Below are 25,062 nucleotides of genomic sequence, written 5' to 3'. Positions count from 1 at the left end.
TTCATTGGCCTTTTAAGTGCTGGCTGCTGGGTCGAGCCCTCGAAGGACGGGCAGGCTCCTGAAGCGAGGTTTTGGGGGGGGCAGCCGCCGTCCCGTCGGGGATGGAAGACCCGCGGGCGGGAGGCAGGCCCGGGGCGGTGTCTGGAAACCGGCCTTCCGAGAGACCATCCTCGCTGTTTCCAATGGCCGCTGAACTGTTGGATTCAGTGTAAACAGCACCTCCAGCAACGGCCCGCGATGACTCTCTAGGAAAGGAAAACGGGTCCGGCCGGCGGTGGTTTAGGGCATTAGCTCCGCTGTTGTTGTCGGTGGAAATTAGCCTAGAGTAGCCGAGGGATTTCCTAGCTGCGATAGCTCAGACGGGTGAGGCTTTTAAATGCTGTCGAGGCTGCCGAGGACGCCGTGTGTTTTGCTGTTCCTGCGGCACAGGCGCTCAGCAGGACGTTGCTGCGGTGGCTGCGTGTGCACCTCGGAAGCGGGAATAAAAGAAAAACCGCTGTTGTACTCTGGTTGGCTAATACAAGCCAGTGGCTGTAGGCTAAATACCATATCGTGGGTCCTAGAGCGGGCAACAGCTCCTCCTCAAGCCGGTGTAGTCCAGAGCTGTGTTACAGGATTAGAGCTGGACACCTGTCGGACAGCTTGGAAAGAGGTGTTACTTGAGGAGATAAATCGTTGACCAATAATTCTATGAACTTGCATCACTTTAGAAAGCAGCTGTATATGTGGGGTGGTTTCACTGGCACTTTGGATGCTGGATTGACTTTTCTATTTAAAAAAAAAAGAAAACTGGTACTTGAATTTGTTTCTTGTGAGAGACTATTTGTTTACTACAAAACCATTATTGTTTAATAGTACTTGAAAATTGAAAATGTGTAATAGGTGGATTTCACACACACACACCACCACCACCCATTCTAGCGTGAATGAGCTAATTTAGGAAGAAGGTGGTCTTCAGGAGCACCAGGGGAAATGTTAGAATACAAGTGAGATCTAAAGTATTCCATTGAAAGATGCGCAGGGACATGGCCTCTGTGGGCAGGAGGTCATTCTGTGGGATTTTGTTAGTTGCTGCTCTCAGTCTTTGAGGTTTCAGCATTTCACTAGTAGGTAGCAGAAAAAAAATCATGTCGTTTGTATTTTGATTAAGTTTTACAAGGAAAAGTTTGGGATCTTTTGCCATGCAAGTGATGTATAAATGGTGAGATTAATTGTGTGTGTAAGAGTTCTTGGTTTGTTTTATGTTTGTATTTTTGTGTATTGCAAAGTATCTTTTATGTTTCTTTTATGCAGATAGATTGTAACTCTGTAAGTCTTAATGAATTTAAAACTGTAGTTAAAAAGCATCCTCCTTCCTTAATACAGTTATCTATTTGAAAAGCTAGAAATCTAAAAAAATGTAGTAAGTGTGGACGATAGTACTTGAAATACACGTATTTAATACATAGGGATTTAAAATTTTGATAACACTGTAAGAAGTTGCTTAAAAAGAGGTACAAAAGGTTATTGATTGCTGCAGTAAGTGTATCACCTTAGATGACAAAAAGCATGTATGTATTGAATAGGATTTAAGTGAGAAGAAAATTAGCTGGTACATTTCAATGCGCTTATGCTGATTTGTCGTGAGCACCACACAGCTGCGTGCTCGCTCTTCCCGCCCTTCCCCCACGGTGGGATGAGGGAGAGAATTGGAAGAGTAAAAGTGAGAAAACTCGTGGGTTGAGATAAAAACAGCTTAATAATTGAAGTAAAATAGTAATAATAATAACAATAAAAGAATATACAAAGCAAGTGATGCACAATGCAATTGCTCCCCCCCCGCTGCCCGATGCCCAGCCAGTCCCTGAGCAGCGGCCACCCCGGCCAGCTTTCCCCCATTTATATACTGAGCATGATGCCCCACGGTATGGAATGTCCCTTTGGCCCGTTGGGGTCAGCTGTCCTGGCCGTGCCCCCTCCCAGCTTCTTGTGCACCTCCAGCCTTCTCAGTCGGTAGAGCATGGGAAGCTGAAAAGCCCTTGACTAGTGTAAGCACTGCTCAGCAACAACTAAAACATCGGTGTGTTATCAACATTATTCTCATCCTAAATCCAAAACACAGCACTGCACCAGCTACTAGGAAGGAAATTAACTCTGTCCTAGCCAAAACCAGGATGTGATTTAAAGACTGTTTTGCAGTGAGTTCCTCTAGCGGAAGAGCTGCAACAGTTGTTGCTGTAGTACCTTATTTAAGAGTTGAAAATATCTTTCTCTCTCTGCCCTAATTTAAAACCAAAAAACCCCAAACAACAAAAAACAACAAAACCCCCCAAGAAACGAAACACTTGATAGTGCTAATAAATGCTTAGCTATTTGAGTTGATTGGGTCTTTCTGAATTGCTCCCAGTTCCCTTTCCAATTTTCTTCTCTCTGTATTAAGAAAAAAAAAAAACACCCAAAACTATTGTGTCATTTGAGTTCTGTTTGCTGAGTGTGTAAAGTACAAGCAGCGGAAATAAATGCAGACTTCCTTTTCTGTTATGGATCTTGGCCTGGAACCAGGGGTGACCATCACTAGGAGTTAGGTGTTCGTTCTCCATTAGTGTTCAGTCGTTGGCTGTTCTGTTGAGACTAACGGGTTTGTCTGTTAAGTCGATTAAGAAGTTTGATGCTCATAGGCAAAACTCTAGTTTGAGTCATGAAGTTAATAAAAGTGTTCAGATAAAGAAAGTTTTGCCATAAGCGGTAATTAATAAGCTTTTTATATGGGTCACTTTAAATTTGTGTAAAAGAAATTATCAGCATGGAAATAAAGGGATGTGCATTTTAGAGCATTATTGAAATCTTATTTTGTGATTTAAAAAGATTCTTTGATTAAGTTGATTAATTTGACAATGCAGTTAGAATTATGGCACTGAAAGCTGTCTTCTGTTTGTGTTGCAGCAGAGTTCAGACATCCCGTCTAGACTGAGATGCTGTTGTGCTAATCCAATGACTAGTCTAGCAAAGAGTTCATGGTGCATTTTAGGAAAATCTCAGTGAAATAAATCACTGGAACTGGATTTTTACTTTCTTAACTAAATTGGTGAAATAGTGTTATGCACACTGAAGATCAATTCCACTGAAACAAATGGAGAGACTGGGGGATTCCTTTGAATTTGGGTGAAAGCTGTAGTAAAATCTACCTAAATTCATCAAGTACAATTTGAAACTTGCTTTTTGTAAGGTGAGATATTAGATCAGCTGGAAAAATAATTAGCTTAATTATGCCCTTTGTACAATAAAGAAAATGTATTTTGAAAATTGTTTTTCCTTCTAAAAACAGCATGTGAGAAAATCTCTTTGAGCTCATGAAATCATTGCACTCTGCATTAGTATTTACTGTTTTGCATTGGCAAAAGTGGATAGTGATGCTAGCTAATGACATTGAATTGCATAGTTAAATCCTGTGACCCTGTAGGTGTTTCTTACAGGCTCTAAGCAGCTTTTGAGTCTAGGTCAAACTAAGGCATGGTGAACTCAATTTCAGCTGTGAATACTGTCACATTTATTCTTGTTTATAGGTGGACAGATTTCAAGCTTGCTTGTTTGATATTGTTAGAGTGAAAAATGTATGTTTGATTCACCTATGAAAGAACACTTCTATAAGAAATACTAGTTCATTATTTTTCTGTAATTTACTTTCTAGTATTCTGGTGTATTCTGAAACTCTTAAGTACCTATGGCTTCTTATTTTACGGAAAAAGAAAATTAAAATTCTTGAGAGAAGACAAAATGGATTCTGCCATGATTATTCCTTACTTATGTGTACTGAGTGTGTGGAAAAAATTTCAGGTATTTAACTCTCTTGATCCTTGGCATAAGTAGTTTACTCTGTTTTCCCTCTGGTCCTAGAAGCACTGGTGTGTGCTTAGCTATTTTAAGTGAATAATAGAACTACTGCAAGTAGTAAAATTAAGCAAAATTAGTCCCAGGTGTAGTATTGTAGTCAAACTTAGAATTGAGATTTACTTCATTGTCATTTGAATAGGTAGGAATTCTGAAATATTTGAAGTGAACTGATGACAGCCTTCATTTTTAAACTGTTTCTTAATTCAAGAACAAGTGGGCACTAGATAAAATTAATTGCAAGTATATTGATTTTTTTTTTAAGCCCTAATAAATCTTCCTTTGTATAACAGGTGGCTAGCCTGTATAACAGGTCACTAGCCTCACTTAGTGAAAGAGTGTCTGATCTGTGTGGATTTTAAAATATATATATATATTATAATTGCATAGGTATAATAGGTATAGGGATGGTCAGAGTTGGGTTTGGATATGGAGAGTTTGTTGCAACCTCAGAAAGGAAATCCACAATCCTACATAGGCTGTATAACTTCCTGTGAGCTTTCAGTGATACAGTAGGGTTCTTCTGAAGCAGGAAACACTGGATGCCTCTTCAGATACCATGCTTGGTGGGAAAGCTAGCCCTAGAGCATGTGGACAGATCAATCCCAGGCAGATCTGTGCAATGTAAGTTATATACACTTGTGCAGATAAATGTTTTGAACCTGACAGAACTTTATATAAAGAGCAGCTACTAGAAATAATAATGACCAGTTGAATGGAAATAAGGGTGTCGGTACAATATGTAGTCGTTAGAAAAAGCCATGAAAAATTAGCATATGTTTCTGATCATGTAGTTGTGGGTTCACTTGTAGTATCTGTGTATACATTTGAAATGTGAACATTTAGTCTAATCCCATAGTTTTCTTCTGTTTGAATCCCATTGAACTTGTTGGTCAGAGCATATTGTCTGCAAGAATTGCAGAATTCAGAATTGCTCTAGCCTTTTAATTCAACTGGATTCCTTGGAGACTGTGCTTTCTTAAACCAGTCTGCTTTTTATTTTTTTTCCCTGAAGACCCGGGTATAACATTTTGGTCCAAGTATGTTTAGATGATTTCCTCTTTTAATTAGCTGTATTTCTGAGAATGTTTTGGCTTGTGTTAAATAGTTGTAAAGCAGAGTTTTATATGTGAAACAGGAATTTTTCTGTAGGAAAAAAGCTGAGGCTTGGTACCTCTCTGTAATAGAGGGTTTTTTAATATAAAAAGTGATTTATAATGGGTATTAAGGTAGTTTAGAGGCAAAGTTCATTGTGCTGGGTCTCAGATTAAGGGATTCTTTAGGGAAGAGTGTTTGTAATATAAAACTCGTAAAGTAAGAGTGAGGGTAGAGCTGAAGGTTAATTATCCTGATTAAGGTACAGCCACTTCAATCCTGAAGAAATTGTTATATCGGAGATTGTGGAATTACATATACACATAATTTAACCCACTGGCAGTTTCAGAGTGCATTGTGAAATAACACAGACTTTCCTTTAAGATGTGCAAAAGCTTTGTACTGATTGGGATGACATATAGAGAAGGACTGTAAATTTTTTTAATTAAACCAGAATACTGAAGATAGGGATTATATAGGACTTTACATACACATTTCTTAATCTTCAAAGTGCGTCAGTGGGAGAGGGTGTTCCTGTTCTTCCCATTTTACAAACAGGGCAAACTGGTGCTATAAATGAAACTAGTCCTGGTTTGCTTTTAGTTAATTAGCCAAAACTCTGCTGTTTTTTGATATGGAGGCACCATGTAAGTTCCATTGCCTGAAGACAGGAGGTCTCTGCCTGTTAGAGGCATAACCTAGAATGCCTAGATTATAGTCTCATAGGCACGGTTTCAAATACCACCTATTTGGCTTGTCATTGTGCTTTCAAGTTGTTACCAGTTCTGTGGTTTCTTTACTGATTTAAATACCTAATATTGTGTCCTGCCAAGTCAGAAACTGTTGTTTTGACAACTGTTGTTGTCTTTGGTGGTTGTCACTCTCAGCACATATGCTGGTTTTAGAGACTACTACTTGCATCTGAGAAGCAGTATTGACTCAATTTGCATGTAGTTAAGTATGATCACAGTTGCTATATTATTTATATGAACGAAGTATGCATAATTCTAGGAGTGCTTGGCTGGGAAAGCTGTAAACCCAGAGCAGGAATATCAGCTGCTCTAGTGCAACTCTTCCTGTGGATTCGGTTGCTGTATGTTTTCTTATATCGATTGCTGAAATGAGAGATTTTGTGTTGCAGGCAGGTTATTTCACTGCCTTTATTTTAAGTGTGAAGGATTAAAAAAAAATTTGGCAGAAAAGTTATCCTATTCCCTCTGCTCTTCACAGTCTTACTTTTTGCCTGTAATCTGTAATCGAGTGCATGTTACTGGATTAGGTGACTGTAAGACTTGGTGGGGCAAATTTTAACAGTTGGTATGGTAATATTTGGTTAAAAGTCTCAAGCCGCAAATACAAAAAAGATTTAGAAAAGAGTAGGTTTGCATGGGAAAGTCTGTAGTTGATAGGTCTGCAGTAGTGTTGTGGTTTAACTCCAGTCAGCAACCAAGCCCCACACAGCTGCTCACCCCCCCCCCCCCCCCCCGTGGGATGGGGTAGAGAGTCAGAAGAGCAAAAGTAAGAAAACTCGTAGGTTGAGATAAGAACAGTTTATTATTATTCTATTATTTCAAGTATTAATAATAAATTGTAATGGAAAGTAAAACAACGGGAGCGAGAAAAAACCAAAACCCCAGGGAAAGCCGAAACCAGGACAAGTAGAAAGCTCCCAGTATGTTCACAAGTAAGGTAAAGTTGAAGTTTTTCCCAAAGTTACCAGTCTGACTTAGATGTATGGGACCCAGTAGCTACAGCGAGAAAAATGTACCTTGGTAACTTCAAAACACACCCAAGAATTTGCTGTTTTAAAGCAATACCGTTTGGAATTTTCTGTCATTTGTTAAAAATTCAGTTTCTTTTAATGGGACTGATTTTCCTTTTGAATTTGTCTGTCAGGTTGTGGCATGCAATTTTGTCAGCTGAGCCCTCTTAACTCATAGTGCATGTGGATAGTCCACTGAAATTGTGAAGTAAAATTGTTAAAAGCCAAGGATTTTATGGCAGTTGAAATGAATTAAATTTCAAAGCTTGAATTTACAGGTTTATATGCAAGTCTTGCTCTTGACTTCATTAGGTACAACTTAAGATCTTTTTGTAAGCCATTTCCAGTTATGTACAGTTACTTTTCCTTTGAAGAATAGCTCTAAATAGAAATACACTTATTGGTATAGTGTATTTTACACTGTAACATCTCTTGCTGACTCTTGGAAAATTTTTTTTTTGTTTTGTTTACTCTTCTTGTCTTTCAAGTTGGGTTTGAAGATTATGGACCAGACTGTGATAGCATGAGGATAACGGCATTCTTGGATATTCCTGGACAGGACAACTTAACTCCACTGGCTCGTCTAGAAAAATACGCCTTCAGTGATAACATATTTAACAGGTAAGGGTACAACAGCTACACTGATGATAACCTGAGTGTGATAGCATTGTGGATATTAAGGTGTTACAACTTCTGTTATCATTCTCCTAAGCACGTGACTAATTATTTCTGTTTGAATAACTTTTATATAATATTTCCATAAAAAGAGGTTTTCATTCCTGGTCATCTGAATAAGATTTCTTAACTCTTGGGATGTGGAGAAACTGTATAACTGATACGTCTGAATGTTCAGAGAAGAGCTTGATCTTTTTTAAGGTGCCCATCTACATTTGATAAGTTCCCCTTGCATCCCATCTGCGTGTTGTTGGCAGGGTATTAAGGCAATTAATATGTTGTTCATTCCACAGGCAAATTATTGCCAGAGGTCTTTTGGATATCTTCCGAGATTTCAGTAATAATGAAGAAGACTTCCTGACTGTAATGGAAATAGTGGTCAGACTCTCTGAAGATGCAGGTTTGAAAGTTTTTTTTTGTGTGTGTTTTGTTTTGTTGGGGTTTTTGTTTGTGGGGTGTCTTGTTTGTTTGTTTTTTAATTTTTGTAACTTATTTTACATAAGCTGCAATATAGAAGGCAATAACATTCGATTTTGAGAAGGTAATGAGTGAACTAAAGAAATGAAATCATCTAACAGCAATATCTGTCAGTGAAAAGGAGGTTAATTTTTTTCTCTCTTTTTGAAGTATTTTGTATGGTAGGTGTATAAATGAAAGCCTCTTACTTGGTATAAGGCCCAAAGTAATATTTTCAAGGAGTTCAGTACATCTGAATGTGTGGTGTACGTGGCACAGAGCAGTTGTACGCTTTAATACTTCATGTGTACACATTCATGGTGATGGGGTTTTCTAGCTAGTGCTCTCATTTTATCTTACTTATTTGGGAGCTGATCCCAAGTCTCTGGACTGTGGTGATGTATGTAAGGCTGTCCTATTTTATTCAGCTTTCCTTTAAGAACAGGCAATCTCAGTGGTGATATTTCTTATGTTTTGAGTCTTTTCATTTTCCTCTGTTGTGAAACATTAAACAAAAAAAATTGCTACTTTTTTCTTAAGGTACTTTATCTTAATTTTGTATTTACTGATGTAGTTTTGACTTTTTTTATTGCTAGAACCAACTGTACGTACAGAGCTGATGGAACAAATACCTCCTATTGCCATTTTTCTCCAAGAAAGTCGACCAAAATTCCCAACGGCGTTTTTTGAGTACCTTATGCCCATAGTAGTGAGATACCTCACGGATGTTAACAATCAGGTAGGAAAAACAGACTACATGAGTTGAATCGTTGGAAAATTCTGGGTGGTTCTGTGAATTTGAGGCATGAGGAAGAGATAATAGGAAAGTCCATGTTGATTGATACCTAGCTTTCATGTAGTGCTTTGTGTTTATTGGTTTCAGCACGCTTTGCTAGGGAGGTCTGAATATATATACACACACACACACTTTTTTAAATACTTTCCTTAGCAGATAATGGGAAACTTACAGGATTTACCTAGCAGCGTATTGACATAGTCTGTGTGTCATGACTTAAGTCCTGTCTTCTACTTCATCTTTTGGCTTTTCCTCAGAATTTGATGAAAGGGCATCTAACTATTACATTAAACTTTAGTATTTATTATTAATTCCTTATGTTGTTAAAACTGAAAGATTTTTTCTATTTCTTTTTTTTAACTCGTGCCTGTGTGTTCATTGAAAACATACCTTTTGTGGTTCTTGTATCAGTAAAAGTTTTTACAATTATGTACTTTTTTGTTTTTGTTTGTTCATATTAATAGGTTAGAAAGGCAGGTCAGGAAGCACTGCTTATACTGCTAGAACAAGATCTTGTTGCTCAGAGTGACATTGAAAATAAGGTGTGTCCAATTCTGTTGGACCTCTCTGCTCCTGACAGTGATGATGAGTACAAGGTGGAAGCTGTGAATGTAAGTGAATTTGGAAGAAATCTTTTATCTTTACTTTTTTTTTCTTTTTCAATTGCTTTTGTTCTCTTATCTTCTGTCAATGCTACTATAAAGCTCTTTTAGGATATAACAACTTTGAGTGAGATTTTCATGAGCATAAAACCGAGAAAATAAAAATTGTATTTACATTCTTAGTGTCCTGAGAGCTTTACATTAATCATTGAACTTAAACTTTCTATACCATTACTATTTAAGTTTGTTTTATTCCTTTCCTATTTGTTAGTCGCCCTGTCGTGAATTGAGAAAGCGCTGTTGTGGTACAGTTGAAGCTTAAGTGTGCTAAGCTGTTAAGCCTTGCGTCTGTAGGTTTCTTGGTCATTTTTAGTGTTGAGCACCATTGAAACAATGTGAATTCTCAAAGAATTGGAACAGGGTCAGGACTTGATGCGCCATACTGAGAGGTTAAAAATGATCTGAACTGAATTCTAGAAGGCAGCAAGGTTGTCCTGAGTACTATTTACTAATGCCTTTGGCTAAGCATAGAGGTACTTTGGATAAGCTTTCTCTAGGTCCTATACCTTTTACGTGATGAAGAAATCTGGGCTTCTGTGTCAATGAAGTGCTTGAGGAATCTTTTTGAAATAGTGCTTCTTGAGAATTGAGCTATACAGTACAGTAATTGGGAACAAAACGTTATCATATGCTTAAAAATGTAAATATCAGATCTTCAAACTCAGTAGAAGTTATTTTCCCAAAATGATGAGGGGCTTTTTCCTATAGATGATTGATGTATTGAGTGCTTGAATTGAGTATTAACAAGAACTACCGCTCCTTTTCATTTATAACAGTAGTTAAGATGAGGTCCGGGAATAGTGCTGACATTAAATAAGCAATCAAACCTTTTGTGTTTATTCATTAACATTTGATTTTTTAGTTTAACACAACGAATCTTTAATTTTTATTCTGAATTTTTGAAAAGATCAGGTTTAAAGAGACCATATTTATAATTCAGGATGCTAAATGATTGTCAAAATGGTAGCCAAACAACTTTAAAATGCAGTTGGTTCTTGGCAGCCTTGTTTTAATTCTTGTTAAGATCGTTATGTTCCCCAACAGTTTCCTTACATTTGCTCTACCAGGTTTCACAGTAATGTTGTAAAAGTATGAATGATGACCTGATCTTAGTTCTTAAGCATTTTGAAAAAAATATTTCTGTTCACTTTCAGGAAATCAGTTGACTCCACAGAAAAGTGCTGGTGTGTAATTACACTTCAGCATGGATATCTGATACTTGACCTGTAAAATGGTTTTACCAGCTAGATTTTCCTCTTCCCTGTTTGGGAGTTGGGTATTGCTTAGGCAGTTTTCCAGGGTGACATCTGAGCACCAGATGCCTTTTAGGAGCTTGAAAATTTGTAGGAAAGTCCTTGAATGGTGTCTTAGTTCTTATTTAGCATTCTATTACAATGTTTCTAGGAATAAAGCTTATTTTTTGTGGAGGTAGAAAGCTTCAACAATTTTGGAAAAATAAAAATAGAAAGATGAGTACTGTTAATCTGACAACACTTGTCTAAGCATTAAACTCCTGATGCTGCAGGCAGAACAGCTGAGTAGAAAGGTGCATGGGAGCCCCTTCCTTTTTACTGTTGCAAACAGAAGAATTACAGCAAGTTATCCCACAAAGTGGGAGCTGAAAAACATACAATCCAAAGCATGGGATTTTCACAGCAGAAGCATGGTTGGTAGTGGTAGTTGAAATTGACAGTTCCTCAGAGGAGGCTAAATTAATGTGCAAGTTACTAACTTTCTTTAATTATGCTTGATGTCAACTCCTAAAATTTCTGAGGATGATTCCTGTAAAGTGTGCATGAGCTCACATATGTAACTAGTTTGTCTTACTCTCCCTTTTCTCTCCTGTCGTATGGCAGACTTTCATTTTATCATATTGTCTGAGCCTATAAAGAGCTGGGGCTGTGCTTGCTTTTAAGTATCTGAACGGTCCTGTTAAAGCCAAGGGGCTTACTTGCATGCTTAAGCTTGAGATATTTCTAATATGCTTAAAGAGTGTGATTTTGTGTGCTGGCTAGTGCAATGGAACTTTTGTCTTCTCCACACGAATTATCAGGGTATGCCACATTGTAAAACACCTTGAAAATGCATTTATTAATAAAGGTCTATTTAACTGGATAAAAAAGACAATGAATTATGTGCAGAAATGTTGTGTTCAGGCACAGTGGCATAGAATGATTTTAAATGAAAACTATATTTGTGCTTCACATAAAACAGGTGTATGAAAATACAAATAATGTATAGCAGTTAAATCTATTTGATGGTAGTTGCTCTCTTGCTCTTGGAAGCAATTTTTGGGAGGAATATTTGACCATGCTTACAAGCTTTATAATTTTCTTTTCCTTACACATATCCCCTTCTTGATTTTTAGATAATCTGTAAAATGGCTTCTATGTTGAGCAGAACAACAGTTGAGCACATGCTGCTTCCTCGTTTCTGTGAACTGTGCAGTGATGGGAAGTTGTTTCAAGTCCGAAAGGTTGGTGGGTTTTCAACCCTAAACCACTTGAAAATGAATTTGTACGTTGCTGTTCAAATGCCTTCCTGAATAATGTAGTCATAACTTTAGGTGATGAACTTTGAAAGAGTCTGGAAGAGCAGTTTTAATTTATTGACGTGGTTATAGTTTCTGTAGTTCAGTAAATAAATAGATAACAGTCCTTGGTGAATAGCTTTGGTGTAGCAGTTAAACTGATCTTGCACATTTAAGTTTTGCACAACCTTTTTTTTTTAAGCCACCATGCTTGGTTATAGGATGCAAACCTATAGTTTGCAAACCAAAAGTTACCTGATCTCCACCGTCTTATTTCAAAGCCAGAAATTCAAAAGTAATAGATATTTGAGACATCCTTCCTTTAAAAAAAAAAAAATTAAAAAAAAAAAAAATCTGGTATTCTTGAAAGGAGCGGTCACAAAAGTGTAAGACTTACTTTAATTCATGGTTGAGTACAAAAAGGAAACTTGTAGCATAAGAAGTCTTAAAATATTTGAGTAGATGTAAGGGTCATGCAGAGCTTCAGGTTGGTCCTTAACATAAGCTGCACTTGTTGGAATTTGGGCTGTGTTATAGCCTTCTAAATAAGCATATAGAATGAATAAATCATATGTTAACACAGTCCTATCTTAATTGACTTCAGATTTTGGCAACGTCTTTTTCCGGCATGGGGGAATGTCCCTTTTGCCTTAATTATAGCATTTGTAATGTACTGTAAATGGCACTAGCTTGAGACCTTGATTAAACTTTGCTTCAGCAAGGTACTTAAGCCAGTCTCAGCCATAGCAAAGATAGTTCTGTAAGTACGCCTAAGTCCTGACCTTCGTATCATATTCTAGTCTGCTTTGGTTTTGACAGCTGCTGTTCAAAGTAATTTAAACTTTCAAGTAGGCTTATTGTCCCTTCTAGTGATGACTGGAGTAGAGTATGCTCTTTGTGCAGAAACCTTTATTACTATTGATTTCAAAGGCATGTGGCTTATGGACGCTTGCTCTAATGAGTCTTTTTAGGGATGAGTTAGTATTACAGGATGTAGTTACATGGCTGAAATTTGAATAGTCAAACGTGCAGTTGTTACATGGGATAAATAATGCATGGTGAAGCTGTTAATAAAAACTAATGCACTTGAAAGAGCCAGAATGTTATTAATTACTTTTTTTATTTCTTAGATTTGTGCAGCTAATTTTGGTGACATTTGTAACGCAGTTGGGCAAGAAGCCACAGAAAGACTGCTGGTACGTAAAAATCAAAATCAATTTACAAGACCTGTATTTCTCAGTTCAAAATGTTTAATAATGAGTTCTTTTATTATCTTCTCTGTAAATTAATCAGTGTGCATGCATTTTTTTTTTTAAATTGATTTGTCTAAGGCTTTGGTTGCAATTATATAGCAAAACTGGGAAAGAATAGAAATACAAAGTTCTTATTTTGCAAAACACTTTTAAAAATGTAATTGGCAGCATATATATATATACACACACACTTTTACTGACTCTTTCTTTTTTTCCCTGAACTAGATGATCAGTCAAGTTACAATTTCAGGAAAAATAGGTTATTAATAATTCTTTCTATGCTTTCCTAGTGCATATAGTTATACATAAAATCCTAATGAAGTGGGAGACAGACAGTTTTTTCCAGTTTCTTCAATTAATACATGTTTTCAACCTGTCCCCGTTTCTTCTATTCTTCACTTATTTTATTCTCTCTTGAGTTATCATTGGCTCCAGTTGCCAAACAAATACCTTGATAGTAAGTTGCTGTCGTCTTTGTTTAGTCTTTAGTCTTGGTTTTGTGTATTTTTGGCAGATTCCCAAGTTCTTTGAACTCTGTTCTGATAGCGTCTGGGGAATGAGAAAAGCTTGTGCTGAATGCTTTATGGCAGTGTCTTACACCACATCCCCAGAAGTTCGCAGAAGCAAACTATCCCCGCTGTTTATCAGTCTTATTAGTGACACTTGCAGATGGGTAAGTAACTCACTCTATAGTTGATGCATCTTCCCAGGCAGAACATACACGAATAAAGGGTAAGTCAGAAGTGTGCTCTAGAAGTTCTCTAAACTGAATTTGCTGAGATTAGACTCTAATCTACTAAAATCTAATCTCCTCTAATAGGATAGTATCTTATTTTTCCTCTCTCTCTTACTACTTAGAAATTCTATCAACAGGTTTTTTTTTACACATGTAAACACTCTTCTGAGAATAGGTTGCTTGTGTTAAAGGTATTAGTTGAAGCACAGAGTGATGTCCTTCAAATGTATAACTTTTAAAAGATTTCCTTACTATGATTGTAGATATATGCTGAATATTCTAACACTTTTTGCTTAGGTGTCGCTTATTTGGTACTTGGTTATATCTGGTATTAAATGAAGCTGTTATAGTAAGAATCAATTGGTTCTTACTAAAAAATTGAACCAAATTTTTATTTTTCTGCATTAACTCTGTGGGAGTTGCATGAATCCTGACTGTTGTCTTTATACTATCACAGGTTCGTCAGGCTGCTTTTCAGTCTCTTGGCCCGTTTATTTCTACCTTTGCAAACCCTTCAAGTGCTGGTCTTTACATTCGAGAAGATGGGACGCTGAGTATCCGACCATCAACGCAAGACATAAATTCCAATTCCTGTCAGCCAAGCAACAATATAACTTTAATGTCCTCCAGTACAAATGCTACATTGTCCAGGTAAAATCATGGGAAAGATGTGGTGTAATGGAAGGGGGAAGAAAGAAGGTAATTCTTCTACTTGCTCTTCAGGGCTAAAAATCTCAACTTGAGAACATAGTTCCAGAAAAGGTATGAAGAGTGAGGTCGTGCGTGTGTCTACTTGAGTGTAGCCACATTATTGAAAAATTCACTTTGATGGCTTCACAGGAGGGTAAAGGGAAGTAAAGCATAGTGGTAACAAACTCTGTCTTTCTGCAGAGAAAATAAGCTTCTGTAGTTGATGTTGTCTTCTATGAAGTATTTCACTGAAAAGTGTTATTACAGAGTACTTTAAGTTTTATTTGGATAACTGTGTGTGTCTGTTACCAGTTCAGAACAACCAATGGAAATCAAACCAGAATCATCGACTGAGGAGACTTCAGCTGAAGTTAATACAAAGCTCTCAGTTGAGAACCTAAATAAAGATACACGGGAAGAAAGTTCAGATTATTGTACCAATCCTGGAGAAGATGTGTCTCGATTGTCTCAGGGTGACAAAGTTGCTGCTGGTGTCGTAGAAGTCACTAAGGACAGCAATTTTCCTGGAATGAACTCAAGGCTACAGTCTGCTGAGGACATATTTAATACTTTTCTATACTGGCGCCCTCCTCTGCCTGATATAAGTCAGGATCTGGAGCTGCTTCAGTTCAAGACTGAAAAGCACAAAGATAGCTGCTCTGTGCCATGTAATAACTGTGTTGCTAGTAGTGAAATAAAAAAAGTTCTAGAAAGCTTACAGGAACACATAGATGATCCAGATGTTCAAGGTGAGGCTCTGTAACAGTAAAATCATGTTTTCTCTGAGCAGGTTTTCTCCTGGCCTTTACAAAAATCCTTGACTGCATTTGAATTGGCTTGGTATTCATAAGGTGATGAGACTTCCTTGAGTAGTAAATTATAGTAGAAAGTTATGCAACAGCCTTTTTCACAAGACCTGAGTTATGTCTAGAACAGTTGGGGAAGTGTTCCTAGCTCCTGTTTACATGAGAAATAAATTGGATCTAACTACAAAAGGGAAAAGAGCTTGCTGAAATTTGTTAAAACTGTCTTTAAGTATTGTAACTAAGTACTGTGGTTTTAGGGACAGAGCTACCTGTTATAAGCTGAATTCATCTAATACTTAGTTGAGTGGGTATAGCCCTAATTTCAAGTCATCTTTCCTTAGCCTCCCCATACAAGCCCATCGATGAACATATTGAAGAGATGATAGCCTGATAGTGGGATGCGTATGTGTTTCCTAGGGCAAGTCCCTCTTGACAAGCCTGTCATCCATAGTCAACGCAGTTTCTTGCTCTACTAAATCTCTTGAGTACTCTAGTGAATTAACAGTTTTCATCTGCCTGTTTATTCGTTCCTTCTCTGCATGCAAAGCCATATCTACAGGAACTGCAGCATCATTTGGATTCCTTGCTGTAGTAGTAGTTAGTAGCAAGCCGACTGGCAGCGTGGCATATTTAGGTGGCTCCCTGTGGCCATTCAGAAAGGTACCAGGAAAATAAAAAATTCTTCATGTGTGAGAGGCAAAGGATCAGAAAGAAAGGGAAAGATTTAAAAGAGGAAGAGGTGAAAAAATTAAAATTTTAAAGCAGTAAAGGAAAAAGTGGAAATTGAAATGAATGAATGAAGGAGAAAAAAGTGTGAATGAGTTTCAGAAAGAGAAGGCAGAGAGTAAAAGCAAAAGGAAGAGAGAAAAAGAAATTATGTAGAACTAAGGCAAATGGAGAGATGTTAGCTTGACAGCTATACAGTGAGAAATGAGGGGTGTGGAGAGGCATAGGAGAAAACAATGAAGAAGATTTCCACCCCCCCACCCCCTTTTTATTATGACTTTAGCCGAACAGTCTTGCTTCCTTTCTCAGAATAAGGAGATCTGGACGTTAGAGCAGGAGGAAAACAAACTAACTGCTCATAAATATGCCTGTAATCCATTCTTCTGCCTTTTTAAGTTGCCTGTTCCCCTTATTTCCAAAGTATTCTAGTATTCTTCACCTTTAAAGTACGCTCTAATGTTTCATCTTAAGACTGTACTTGCTGTAGGCTTGTGCAGATGTAGCTATCTCAGTTTCTGCATTCTGAACTCCTAGTAACTTCATGTTCCTAGCAGCAATGTAGCATAATGTGCAAATACAGTTTGTCTTAACTTTATTGGTGATGCAGTGGTAAACCCGACCTTTTGTTTTCTATCTGCTGCAAAATGGTCAGAGATGGTTTGACTAATTCCCTCCTCCGGATAAAGTTTTTCTCAGAAATGTTTTAAATGCACATTGATGCCTTTTCCGAGCAGTTGAATCAATTAATATAACAAAAGAATTTGTATTAAAATGTTTGACAGTATGAAGAATGGGAAGTGAGCCAGTATGCTGTGATACCTCAATTACAGGGGATCATTAGAAGTATCTTTCAGTAGTAGAAATTGGTAGAATGCTTCTGCTGAAAATGTTAATACCTCCAAGTCATTGCTCTTAATTTGTGATGGTTTTGTGGAAGAGTAATGGGCCTTTCCTTTCAAAGAGCAAATGTTTTGCTAACATACCATTTCTGTGCAGCTCAGACTGGGCTTCTTTTTATCTTTTCAGATTAACTAATTACAAGTTTAATGCTTTTAAGTGCAGAAGGGAGACTAAATAGTCTTCTTTTGCTTTATACAGCTCAGGTCCAAGTCTTGTCCGCTGCTCTCAGAGCTGCACAGTTTGATTCTGTTGGTGATTATGAGACCAAAAAAATGGAAGAAAGCAGTGGCAAATGTCAGAACAGAACTATTTCAGGTGAAAGAGCTGTTTCAGATGCTACCTGCAACCAGGTGGAGGAAGATGATCTTTCATCCCCTGCCTCCCAGGATGATAACGTCAGTGACCAGTCTACAGCCAACGTACTGAAAAGCATAGTAAGTATGCATTGTGCTCCATGTCTGAAATGAATTCTTACCAGCTGAAGTACTGTGTGTGTTCGTGTGGTCCCTGGCATAATCGACCCACTTCTGATCTAAAGCCTTTGAACATTATTACACCATAATTATCGTATACTACTTTATTGAAAAAGAAAAGCTATTGAGGGCTATTATTTCTGTTTGCACACAGATTACCTAAGAGTTAAAGTTTTGCAGTAGTCCTGTATGGTTTTTTTCAGATTAAATGTGCCAAGTACAGTTTCACTTCTTCCTGTAATGAATCTAAAATTAGTCTTTTATCTCCAGACAGGAGGCTGAATCAGGTGGTGACACATACACAGTTCCTGGTTACTGTTTCTTGATTATAATGTACAGATAGGAGTAAAAAGAATTGTTTGCACAGTATTTAATGTTGCTGGAGCTAATTGTGAAATAAAAAGAAAAACTCTCCTTGTCTATGAATAAAAATTGCTTGTAAAACCTGTATGAACAAAAATGTAAAATACTATGCGAACTTTTGAGCTTTGTATGTTTTTGGTCTTTCAAACCTTTTAATTCTTTTGAAGTTTTCTGTTGGTACTTGGGGAGAGGTGTATGCTTCTTAATTTGATAGGCTTGGGAATTTCCAGCAGTATGTTCTAAAAGTAAAGCTTTTGTCATGGTATTGACTGACTTGGAGCAACTGCTAAGTTGTCTTGTTTAATGTAATTTAAATTCATGCCAAGAATAAAGACTATTTAAGAGTATAGTAAAAGTAACCATCCAAAATCTGTATGAATGTTGGGTTTATTGTGTTAAATTAGATTGCTTTTTTTAGAAGTAAATCTAACTACTGTTCCCCTTGTTGCTGCTACGGTCTTAATAATGTTTGCCTTAGTGTACAACTCTGTTGTCTTTTTGTACTTGTATAAACACACTGAATAAGGCTTTGCCTGTACAAGGCTTTGTAAAAGGCTATTCTGTATCTGAATTGCGTTGTTCTATAGTGTGATGCCTTGAAATATCCCAAACTGCAGTAAGCCTAATTCATTTCACTAGCTAGTACGTCCTTTTACAGGACTCAGAGGAACAACACAGAGGAACCAGTGTATTTTTAAAGAAAGAGCAAGAAAATAATCCGCCATTTGAAGATGACAAGTCAAAATTACAGGTGATTTAAAATAGCATCTAACTGCTTTAGTGGAGTACTGGATACAGTTCATCTTATCCTTAATACAGTGATAGCGTTTGCAATTGATCAGTTGCGGAATGTGAAGAAATGCTCTGGGCATTTGAGGAGAACCCTATTTTAAATCAGAAAGCTGGAAAAATTCTGTTGCCATTTTGGCACCTTAGAGGCGATCTGTGCAACCAAGGTAGGCCCTAACTGTGCTGTTTTGTCACTGGATTTACTCTTTGTCTGCAGCAAAGAAGGAATTTTCAGTTTGGTTTGATGCAACATGTTGATAAAGTAATAATTGCTGTTCATTGCTGACTAATCTATCCTAATGAGAGGACAAATAACTCTAGGGGTCATTTACGCTTTGTAAAGCTAGCCCACAAAAGGGGCGTCTTGCCACTGTTTGTGTTTTGCTGCCAGCTGGTTGGTAGCAAGAGAATACCGTAGCACAACAGGTGTATTTTCTTTCTGATCTTAAATTAAAGTGTGTGTTGCTGATGAACTGTCTCCATCTATAGGATATCATACCTCAACCTTTATTAGACCAGTACTTGTCAATGACTGACCCGGCTCGAGCCCAGACTGTTGATACTGAAATAGCCAAACACTGTGCGTATAGTCTTCCTGGAGTGGCCTTAACACTGGGCAGGCAGAACTGGCACTGCCTGAAAGATACATATGAGACACTGGCCTCAGATGTACAGGTAAAGGAAAAAAAAAAAGTTTTTTAATGATAAATCAGAATTTTGAGTAGCTTTTCTGTTCAGTTTGTTGCACTGAAGTTATCAGACCGTATACTTTCTTATAAGGGATTCAATGTGCTCTAAAAGTATAAAATTCAAGATTTAAATCAGACTTCATAAATATGATTGTTTTCTGCTGCTGTGTAACTAGCCCTGTTTCTTCTGCTCTCTCAATCCTCACATAAGTGTAGTTCAAAAGCTTCTTTACTTTAGTTGCGCTGCCTAATCTAGTTCACTTCTTAAACTGTTTGCAGTGGAAGGTACGTCGGACGCTAGCTTTCTCCATACACGAACTAGCAGTTATTCTGGGGGATCAGCTAACAGCTGCTGATCTGGTGCCAATTTTCAATGGATTCTTGAAAGATCTGGATGAAGTGCGTATTGGTGTCCTTAAACATCTGTATGACTTTCTAAAGGTAGGAAAGTGTAATTTAATTTCTCAAGATAAAATTTTTTCTGACTCCGTTATATTAAGAGAGTTTTTTAATGAGATGTGCAGGTATCAATATCTAATTACATGTTTAGTTTTGTGCAGTTCTGCCATTTTGTATGTGTCTACTGCTTTTTTTAAGGTCACTCACTCCTCTTCTGTCTCATATCCCAACAAAATATCAAAACTGAAAGCCGTTGTAAATGCTCCTAGGTGTTGTAAAGGAATTAGTATTTTGCGCAGTCCAGCTAGAAAGTTGGACCATTAACAGTTTGTGTTTGGGGCTGGGAGAGAAGAGAACAGATCCCAGTGGGCTGCTGCATAATAGACACAAATCCTTAGTTTTTGATTGCTCAGTCTTATGCCCAGAGATGGTGCTTTGACGGGCATCCTTGCAGAACTGATAGCTTAATGTACTTTTTTGGACGTCAGTCTTGTGTGTCCAGGCACTCAGCTGGCTGTGCGCAGTTTTTAGTAAGCATCTTGTGAATGATCAGTTGCTTTCAAGTAGGAGAATGCACATAGGTGTGAATAGAGTAATACACCAGAGAACTACAAGTATTGAATTTTATCAGTTCTATACTAGTAATGTTTTTCCTTTAGTTACTTCATGCAGACAAAAGGCGAGAGTATCTTTACCAACTTCAAGAATTTGTGGTGACTGATAACAGCAGGAACTGGAGGTTTCGTTACGAGCTGGCAGAGTATGTAATTTTGTTAACTTACGATTTTTAATCTGCATTACTAATTTGGAAATAGATAATTACATTCAGAAGTTAGTGAACACTAATGGGAAGCTAAAAGATGACGACCGTTCTTTATTAAGGAGCTGAACTTAAAAGCTGCTGGCTGTTGGGTTTGGGGTTTTTTGGGTTTTGGGGTTGGCAAGTTGTGTTGTAATCAAGCATGACTGAGACTTCAATGTCTGTGATTATACAAAAATGGAGATGTGATTCGCTTGCAGCTTATGAAATGTGACAATCTGATAGATACTATTCAGTGAGGTTTCAGATTTTACTCAGTTCTAGACTACCTGTAAAAATCAGTGAAATGTATGTACAAAGTAATTTTTCTAATGTGTATGAAAGAAAAAACAGTTCTTAAAAAATTAGTTTATTAATTTGATATTTCCACAGGACTGGTGTATAATGGAGATAGAGTAACATCCCACGATTCTTTTTCTACAAGCCCTGTTGATATTTGAAGCACTCAAAGAATGTTTGCAGGCATAGTTTGCAGCTAAAATCTGACCTTCATGTTTATCTCATTGCTTTGATTGGGCTATTGAGAATTTATTCTCCCTTTGTAGTTTGGCATGACAAACTAAATCTCACTCCGGTGCAAGAACGTTGTACAGCAGTTCCCTGACATCTAGTGGAGAGCTGTCACTTTGTGGCTGGTTTGTGCACGGCTGCTGGTAACATACTGGCAGTGGTATGAGTTCCGTGCAGTTCTGAGATACAAATAATTTTCTGAAATGCAGTTTTCTACACCAAAGTAAATCTCTTCGTTTTTACTTTGCAAGAATGTGCAGGATATTGGTCTGAAGTTGTAAAGAAACTTCTCATTGTACTTTGGTTTCTAGCTTTTGTTATTGTTTGGGATAACTTTGATTCATTGGTACATCTAGTTTGGATAAAAGTTTCTCTTGGACTCCTTGATGGATTAAAGTATGTACCTCTTTAATACTCACGTGCACCTTTGTAAAGTAACGAGAAGAACAAACTGTTCAAGTGCTTTGTAATAACCATGGTATTTTTGAGTCTCCAAATGATCCTTCCCTGTGTTTAACAGATGGTGTAATCGGAGCAGGTTAGTGTTGCACTGCTGGAGTTAATCACTTTCTTTGTGTTTCAGGCAGCTGATCCTGATACTGGAACTCTACAATCCCAATGATGTCTATGACTACTTAAGACATATTGCACTAACCCTCTGCTCCGATAAAGTTTCAGAAGTTCGGTGGATCTCCTTCAAACTGGTAGGGGATTTAGTTCACTTCCTGGCAGGAGAGGAGGAAAATGGTCCTCGAGAGGGATACCTGAAATCGTTTTGCTTTCTTTCAGACGAGTAGGGTGAATACAGACGTGTTTTGATAAACATGGTAAACAATATGGAAAAAAGTTAAATGAAAACTTTATAAAATATTTTGAGTTGTCAGACTTCCACAGATATTAAAATCTTTCTCTATTGGTTGTATGTGAATGACAAATGTATTTTCAACTGGATGAAAACCAGGATATGGAAGATTTGGGAGGGGGGGGGGGGGGGGGGGGGGGGAAGTTTCTGATCTCTCCTCAAAGTTGATTTAATTTATGAACTTCATGATAATGCCATCATCCCATAGATGTCCTGAATGAGTAGAAAGATTCCTTCAATTTCTTCTTCTTCTTCATGGCACCGTGGAAAGGGGCATTACTTTAATGGTGGTTTTAATTTCTTTTAGTGTTTTTTGTTTCACCTGAACAAATAGCTCTTTTAAAGCTTATGCTTTCTCTTCTCCAGAATAAGTACAGTAACTTACTCAATTCTGCAAGCACACCTGATTACACTGAATACAGTTTTTGGTGTCCCTTTGTAGGATTCAAATGAAATGATGCTTTTTTAACTTTCTAAGGGCTACAGGTTAAGTCTCATCTCTTCCTTTTTTCCCCCTCCTTTTCCCCTTCCCCCTTCCTTTACTTCACAGGTTGTAGCAATACTACAGAAGTTCTACGCAAACAATGCAAATGCACTGGGATTAAATTTCATTAATGAACTTGTAGTGCGGTTTCGTCACTGCTCCAAGTGGGTTGGAAGACAAGCTTTTGCCTTCATTTGTCAGGTTGGAATGTTCTCTCTGTTTCTATGCGTACACTTAATTTGGAGCCAGTTTGGGGCTTTTCAGGAGTGTGGGCAAAACTGAAATGAATTAAGTCGCATTTTGTAATACTTTGACATGCTAGCATAAAGGTTCACAAGAGCTCTTCAAAGGACCAGTGGGTGCTAGATGCCAGGAACTATTTCCCCCTTTATTTCCACTTACCCACCCCCCTCCAAACCAAAAATGCTTACTTCCTCAGCAATGAGGAGCAAAGGCTGAATGTTGAAAGGCAAAAGGATGATGTCGGGCAAGAGACAGTATTTCCTAAAATATAGTTGAGAGTTAGTTATCTGCTCTTGTTGGGTCATCTTCAGGTGAACTTTAGAATGGTAGGACATGTTCTCATAACAGTATTTCAAAGGCCATACTTATTTCACCAACGTAGGGTGTTTTTGTTCAGAGTTAAACAGTGACTTTTATTAATAGACAGGCCACATTAAGGACAAGATGGAAAGAAATGGCAAATTAGTGTATTTTTCACATAAATCTTGTTTTCTCATGTTCTGTGTTTATCCTGTAGGCCGTAGTAGAAGAAGAATGTATGCCTGTCGACCAATTTGTTGAACACTTACTCCCCAGTCTTTTAAGTCTTGCTTCAGATCCTGTGCCAAATGTAAGGGTTCTGCTTGCCAAGGCTCTGAGGCAGACGTTATTGGAGAAAGGTGTGGTCATTAATTTCCTTTGAAAGAACTAATGTCTCGCAAATGCTCTTTCCTCTGCCAGTGCAGTTCTTTATAAATTGGTTCAACTGGTAAAAGGCTGTTTGGTTCTGTTTATACTGAAAACAGGATCATATATTGTAATCTGGGATACTGCATTTAGATTCAGATTTAGGAATGTATACTGCAGGGGCTTTTCTGTCTTAGAATATTTGATCATCATCCCTAAAGGGCCTGAAACTGGCATCAATCACCTGACAAACGTATTATTTCATCCGCTAGAGGGCAGTTCCGTCCTTGTTTTATAGCAAGAAGTACTGCAATTGCTGGATGTTGCTGCAGGTGGTTATTATTTTTGGTATCCACGATGTGTATGGCAAATACATTTTTCTTAAGCATCACGTTAGATTATTTTGATATATTTCAAACCTTAATGTTAATGAAGTAGTCTTTGGGGTCCTTCAGATGAAGTGTTATATCTCTTTCTGAAATGGTTTGCTTTGTCACTTTAGTCTTAAGCTAACAGTTTTACTAGGAAATAATGTAATTTTGCGTGCTGCTACAATTTCCTGTATTACAATCCCTTAAAAACAAAAAATCAGCCGATGTCTGATTATTCAAAGGAAGATGCACAGAAATGTCCTCTCCTATCTTTTTTTAGAGTAAAGTACGGAGAACGTTTTGTAAAACACTGTACAGTGGCAGCTTCCTGAACTTGCTTTTACTTGTTGATACGTTTCTATTTAGGGCTCAGCAAAAAGAGTTTATCTTAGAAATACTTAAGTACCTGATAAGATGAGTAGAAAGCAGCATATTTCTCTTTCTCTGTCAGCTTCCTTAGCTTGCTGTGGTTTCTCTAAGGAGCCTATAAATTGGATGAGCTATCGCAGATGTTTTTGGCTTCCCCTGTATTTCTGCAGTACTTATGCCCTAGGGTTTATTCTTTTGGCTTTGATTAAAATTGTCTTTTTCTCCCTGTATTCTAGCTTATTTTAAAAGTGTTGGCAATCCTCATCTAGAAGCTGCAGAAGAGACCATTCTAGCCCTGCAGTCTGACCGAGATCAAGACGTGTCCTTCTTTGCCACCATAAAACTAAAACAGGGTAACATGGACAGTACTACCGTTGAAAAACAAAACTAACGTGTTCTCCTGCAGTAAGCGCTGAACATCAAAATGATTTTTCACCTTATGTTTGCGGTTAGCATGAATAATGTGGACAAATAAGAAGGTTTTTGTTACCTACTTGAACATTTCTCAATAGACCCTTTCCAGCTCATTTTGTGACCACCTTTCATCTACAGCTGTGTGTTTCTCTTCTGATGTGCATGAGTAATTCCTTTTGTTTTTTTCTTTGTAAATGTGGGTGATAACTGATCTCGCCTGCAGTGAAGTATTGTATGTAAAGTCTTACACCATACGCAGTATTTCAGTGTACTTGGAACTCATATTACATTTTTCAGCAAAACATTTCCAGTAGTAGAGCAGTCTGCTATAGCTTAAAATGGTTTCTAGGTCTTAAAGCCTGATTATAGCAAACTTACATGAAGGTATTCTTTCCTCACTTTTCTTGTAGTTTTTGTATTGTTTCAAGTATTGCATTTTAACTGAAAAAAGTGTATATATGTGAATAATTTTGAATTTTAACAAAAATGATGAAGAACTTAATTCTGTATTGGTGGAAAAAAGCTCAAAAATCATTTCATTTTATAAAGTAGTTAGTCTGCTAGAATCAAGGCACGGTCCATTTTTATTTAATGTGATATTTTTCAAAGCACAGAGAGCTCAAGATTCTTTGTCTAGTGTGACTTTTCTAGTCTAT

The 25,062-nt window shown here is 37.4% G+C and overlaps 1 protein-coding gene across 1 annotated transcript in view; it reads left to right on the top strand.

Annotated features, from left to right (window-relative positions):
* LOC103919291 (serine/threonine-protein phosphatase 4 regulatory subunit 1-like) overlaps positions 1-24,472 on the top strand; it is a 25,110-nt gene extending 638 nt beyond the window's left edge. Inside the window, exons 2-19 of the mRNA XM_009326779.1 lie at positions 7,213-7,345; positions 7,693-7,799; positions 8,452-8,594; positions 9,116-9,262; positions 11,682-11,789; positions 12,974-13,039; positions 13,611-13,769; positions 14,290-14,483; positions 14,835-15,271; positions 17,153-17,388; positions 18,449-18,541; positions 19,069-19,254; positions 19,548-19,709; positions 20,327-20,427; positions 21,581-21,701; positions 22,410-22,544; positions 23,104-23,245; positions 24,229-24,472. Of these exons, the coding sequence (XP_009325054.1) occupies positions 7,248-7,345; positions 7,693-7,799; positions 8,452-8,594; positions 9,116-9,262; positions 11,682-11,789; positions 12,974-13,039; positions 13,611-13,769; positions 14,290-14,483; positions 14,835-15,271; positions 17,153-17,388; positions 18,449-18,541; positions 19,069-19,254; positions 19,548-19,709; positions 20,327-20,427; positions 21,581-21,701; positions 22,410-22,544; positions 23,104-23,245; positions 24,229-24,383 (2,790 nt within the window). The 5' untranslated portion in view covers positions 7,213-7,247 and the 3' untranslated portion in view covers positions 24,384-24,472. The remainder of the gene's footprint in view (positions 1-7,212; positions 7,346-7,692; positions 7,800-8,451; positions 8,595-9,115; positions 9,263-11,681; positions 11,790-12,973; positions 13,040-13,610; positions 13,770-14,289; positions 14,484-14,834; positions 15,272-17,152; positions 17,389-18,448; positions 18,542-19,068; positions 19,255-19,547; positions 19,710-20,326; positions 20,428-21,580; positions 21,702-22,409; positions 22,545-23,103; positions 23,246-24,228) is intronic.
* Positions 24,473-25,062: the final 590 nt, after the last annotated feature.

Source organism: Pygoscelis adeliae, unplaced genomic scaffold (genome assembly GCF_000699105.1).
Source record: "Pygoscelis adeliae isolate BGI_AS28 unplaced genomic scaffold, ASM69910v1 Scaffold286, whole genome shotgun sequence".
NCBI lineage: Eukaryota > Metazoa > Chordata > Aves > Sphenisciformes > Spheniscidae > Pygoscelis > Pygoscelis adeliae.
This window is presented reverse-complemented; position numbering and strand designations above follow the sequence as displayed.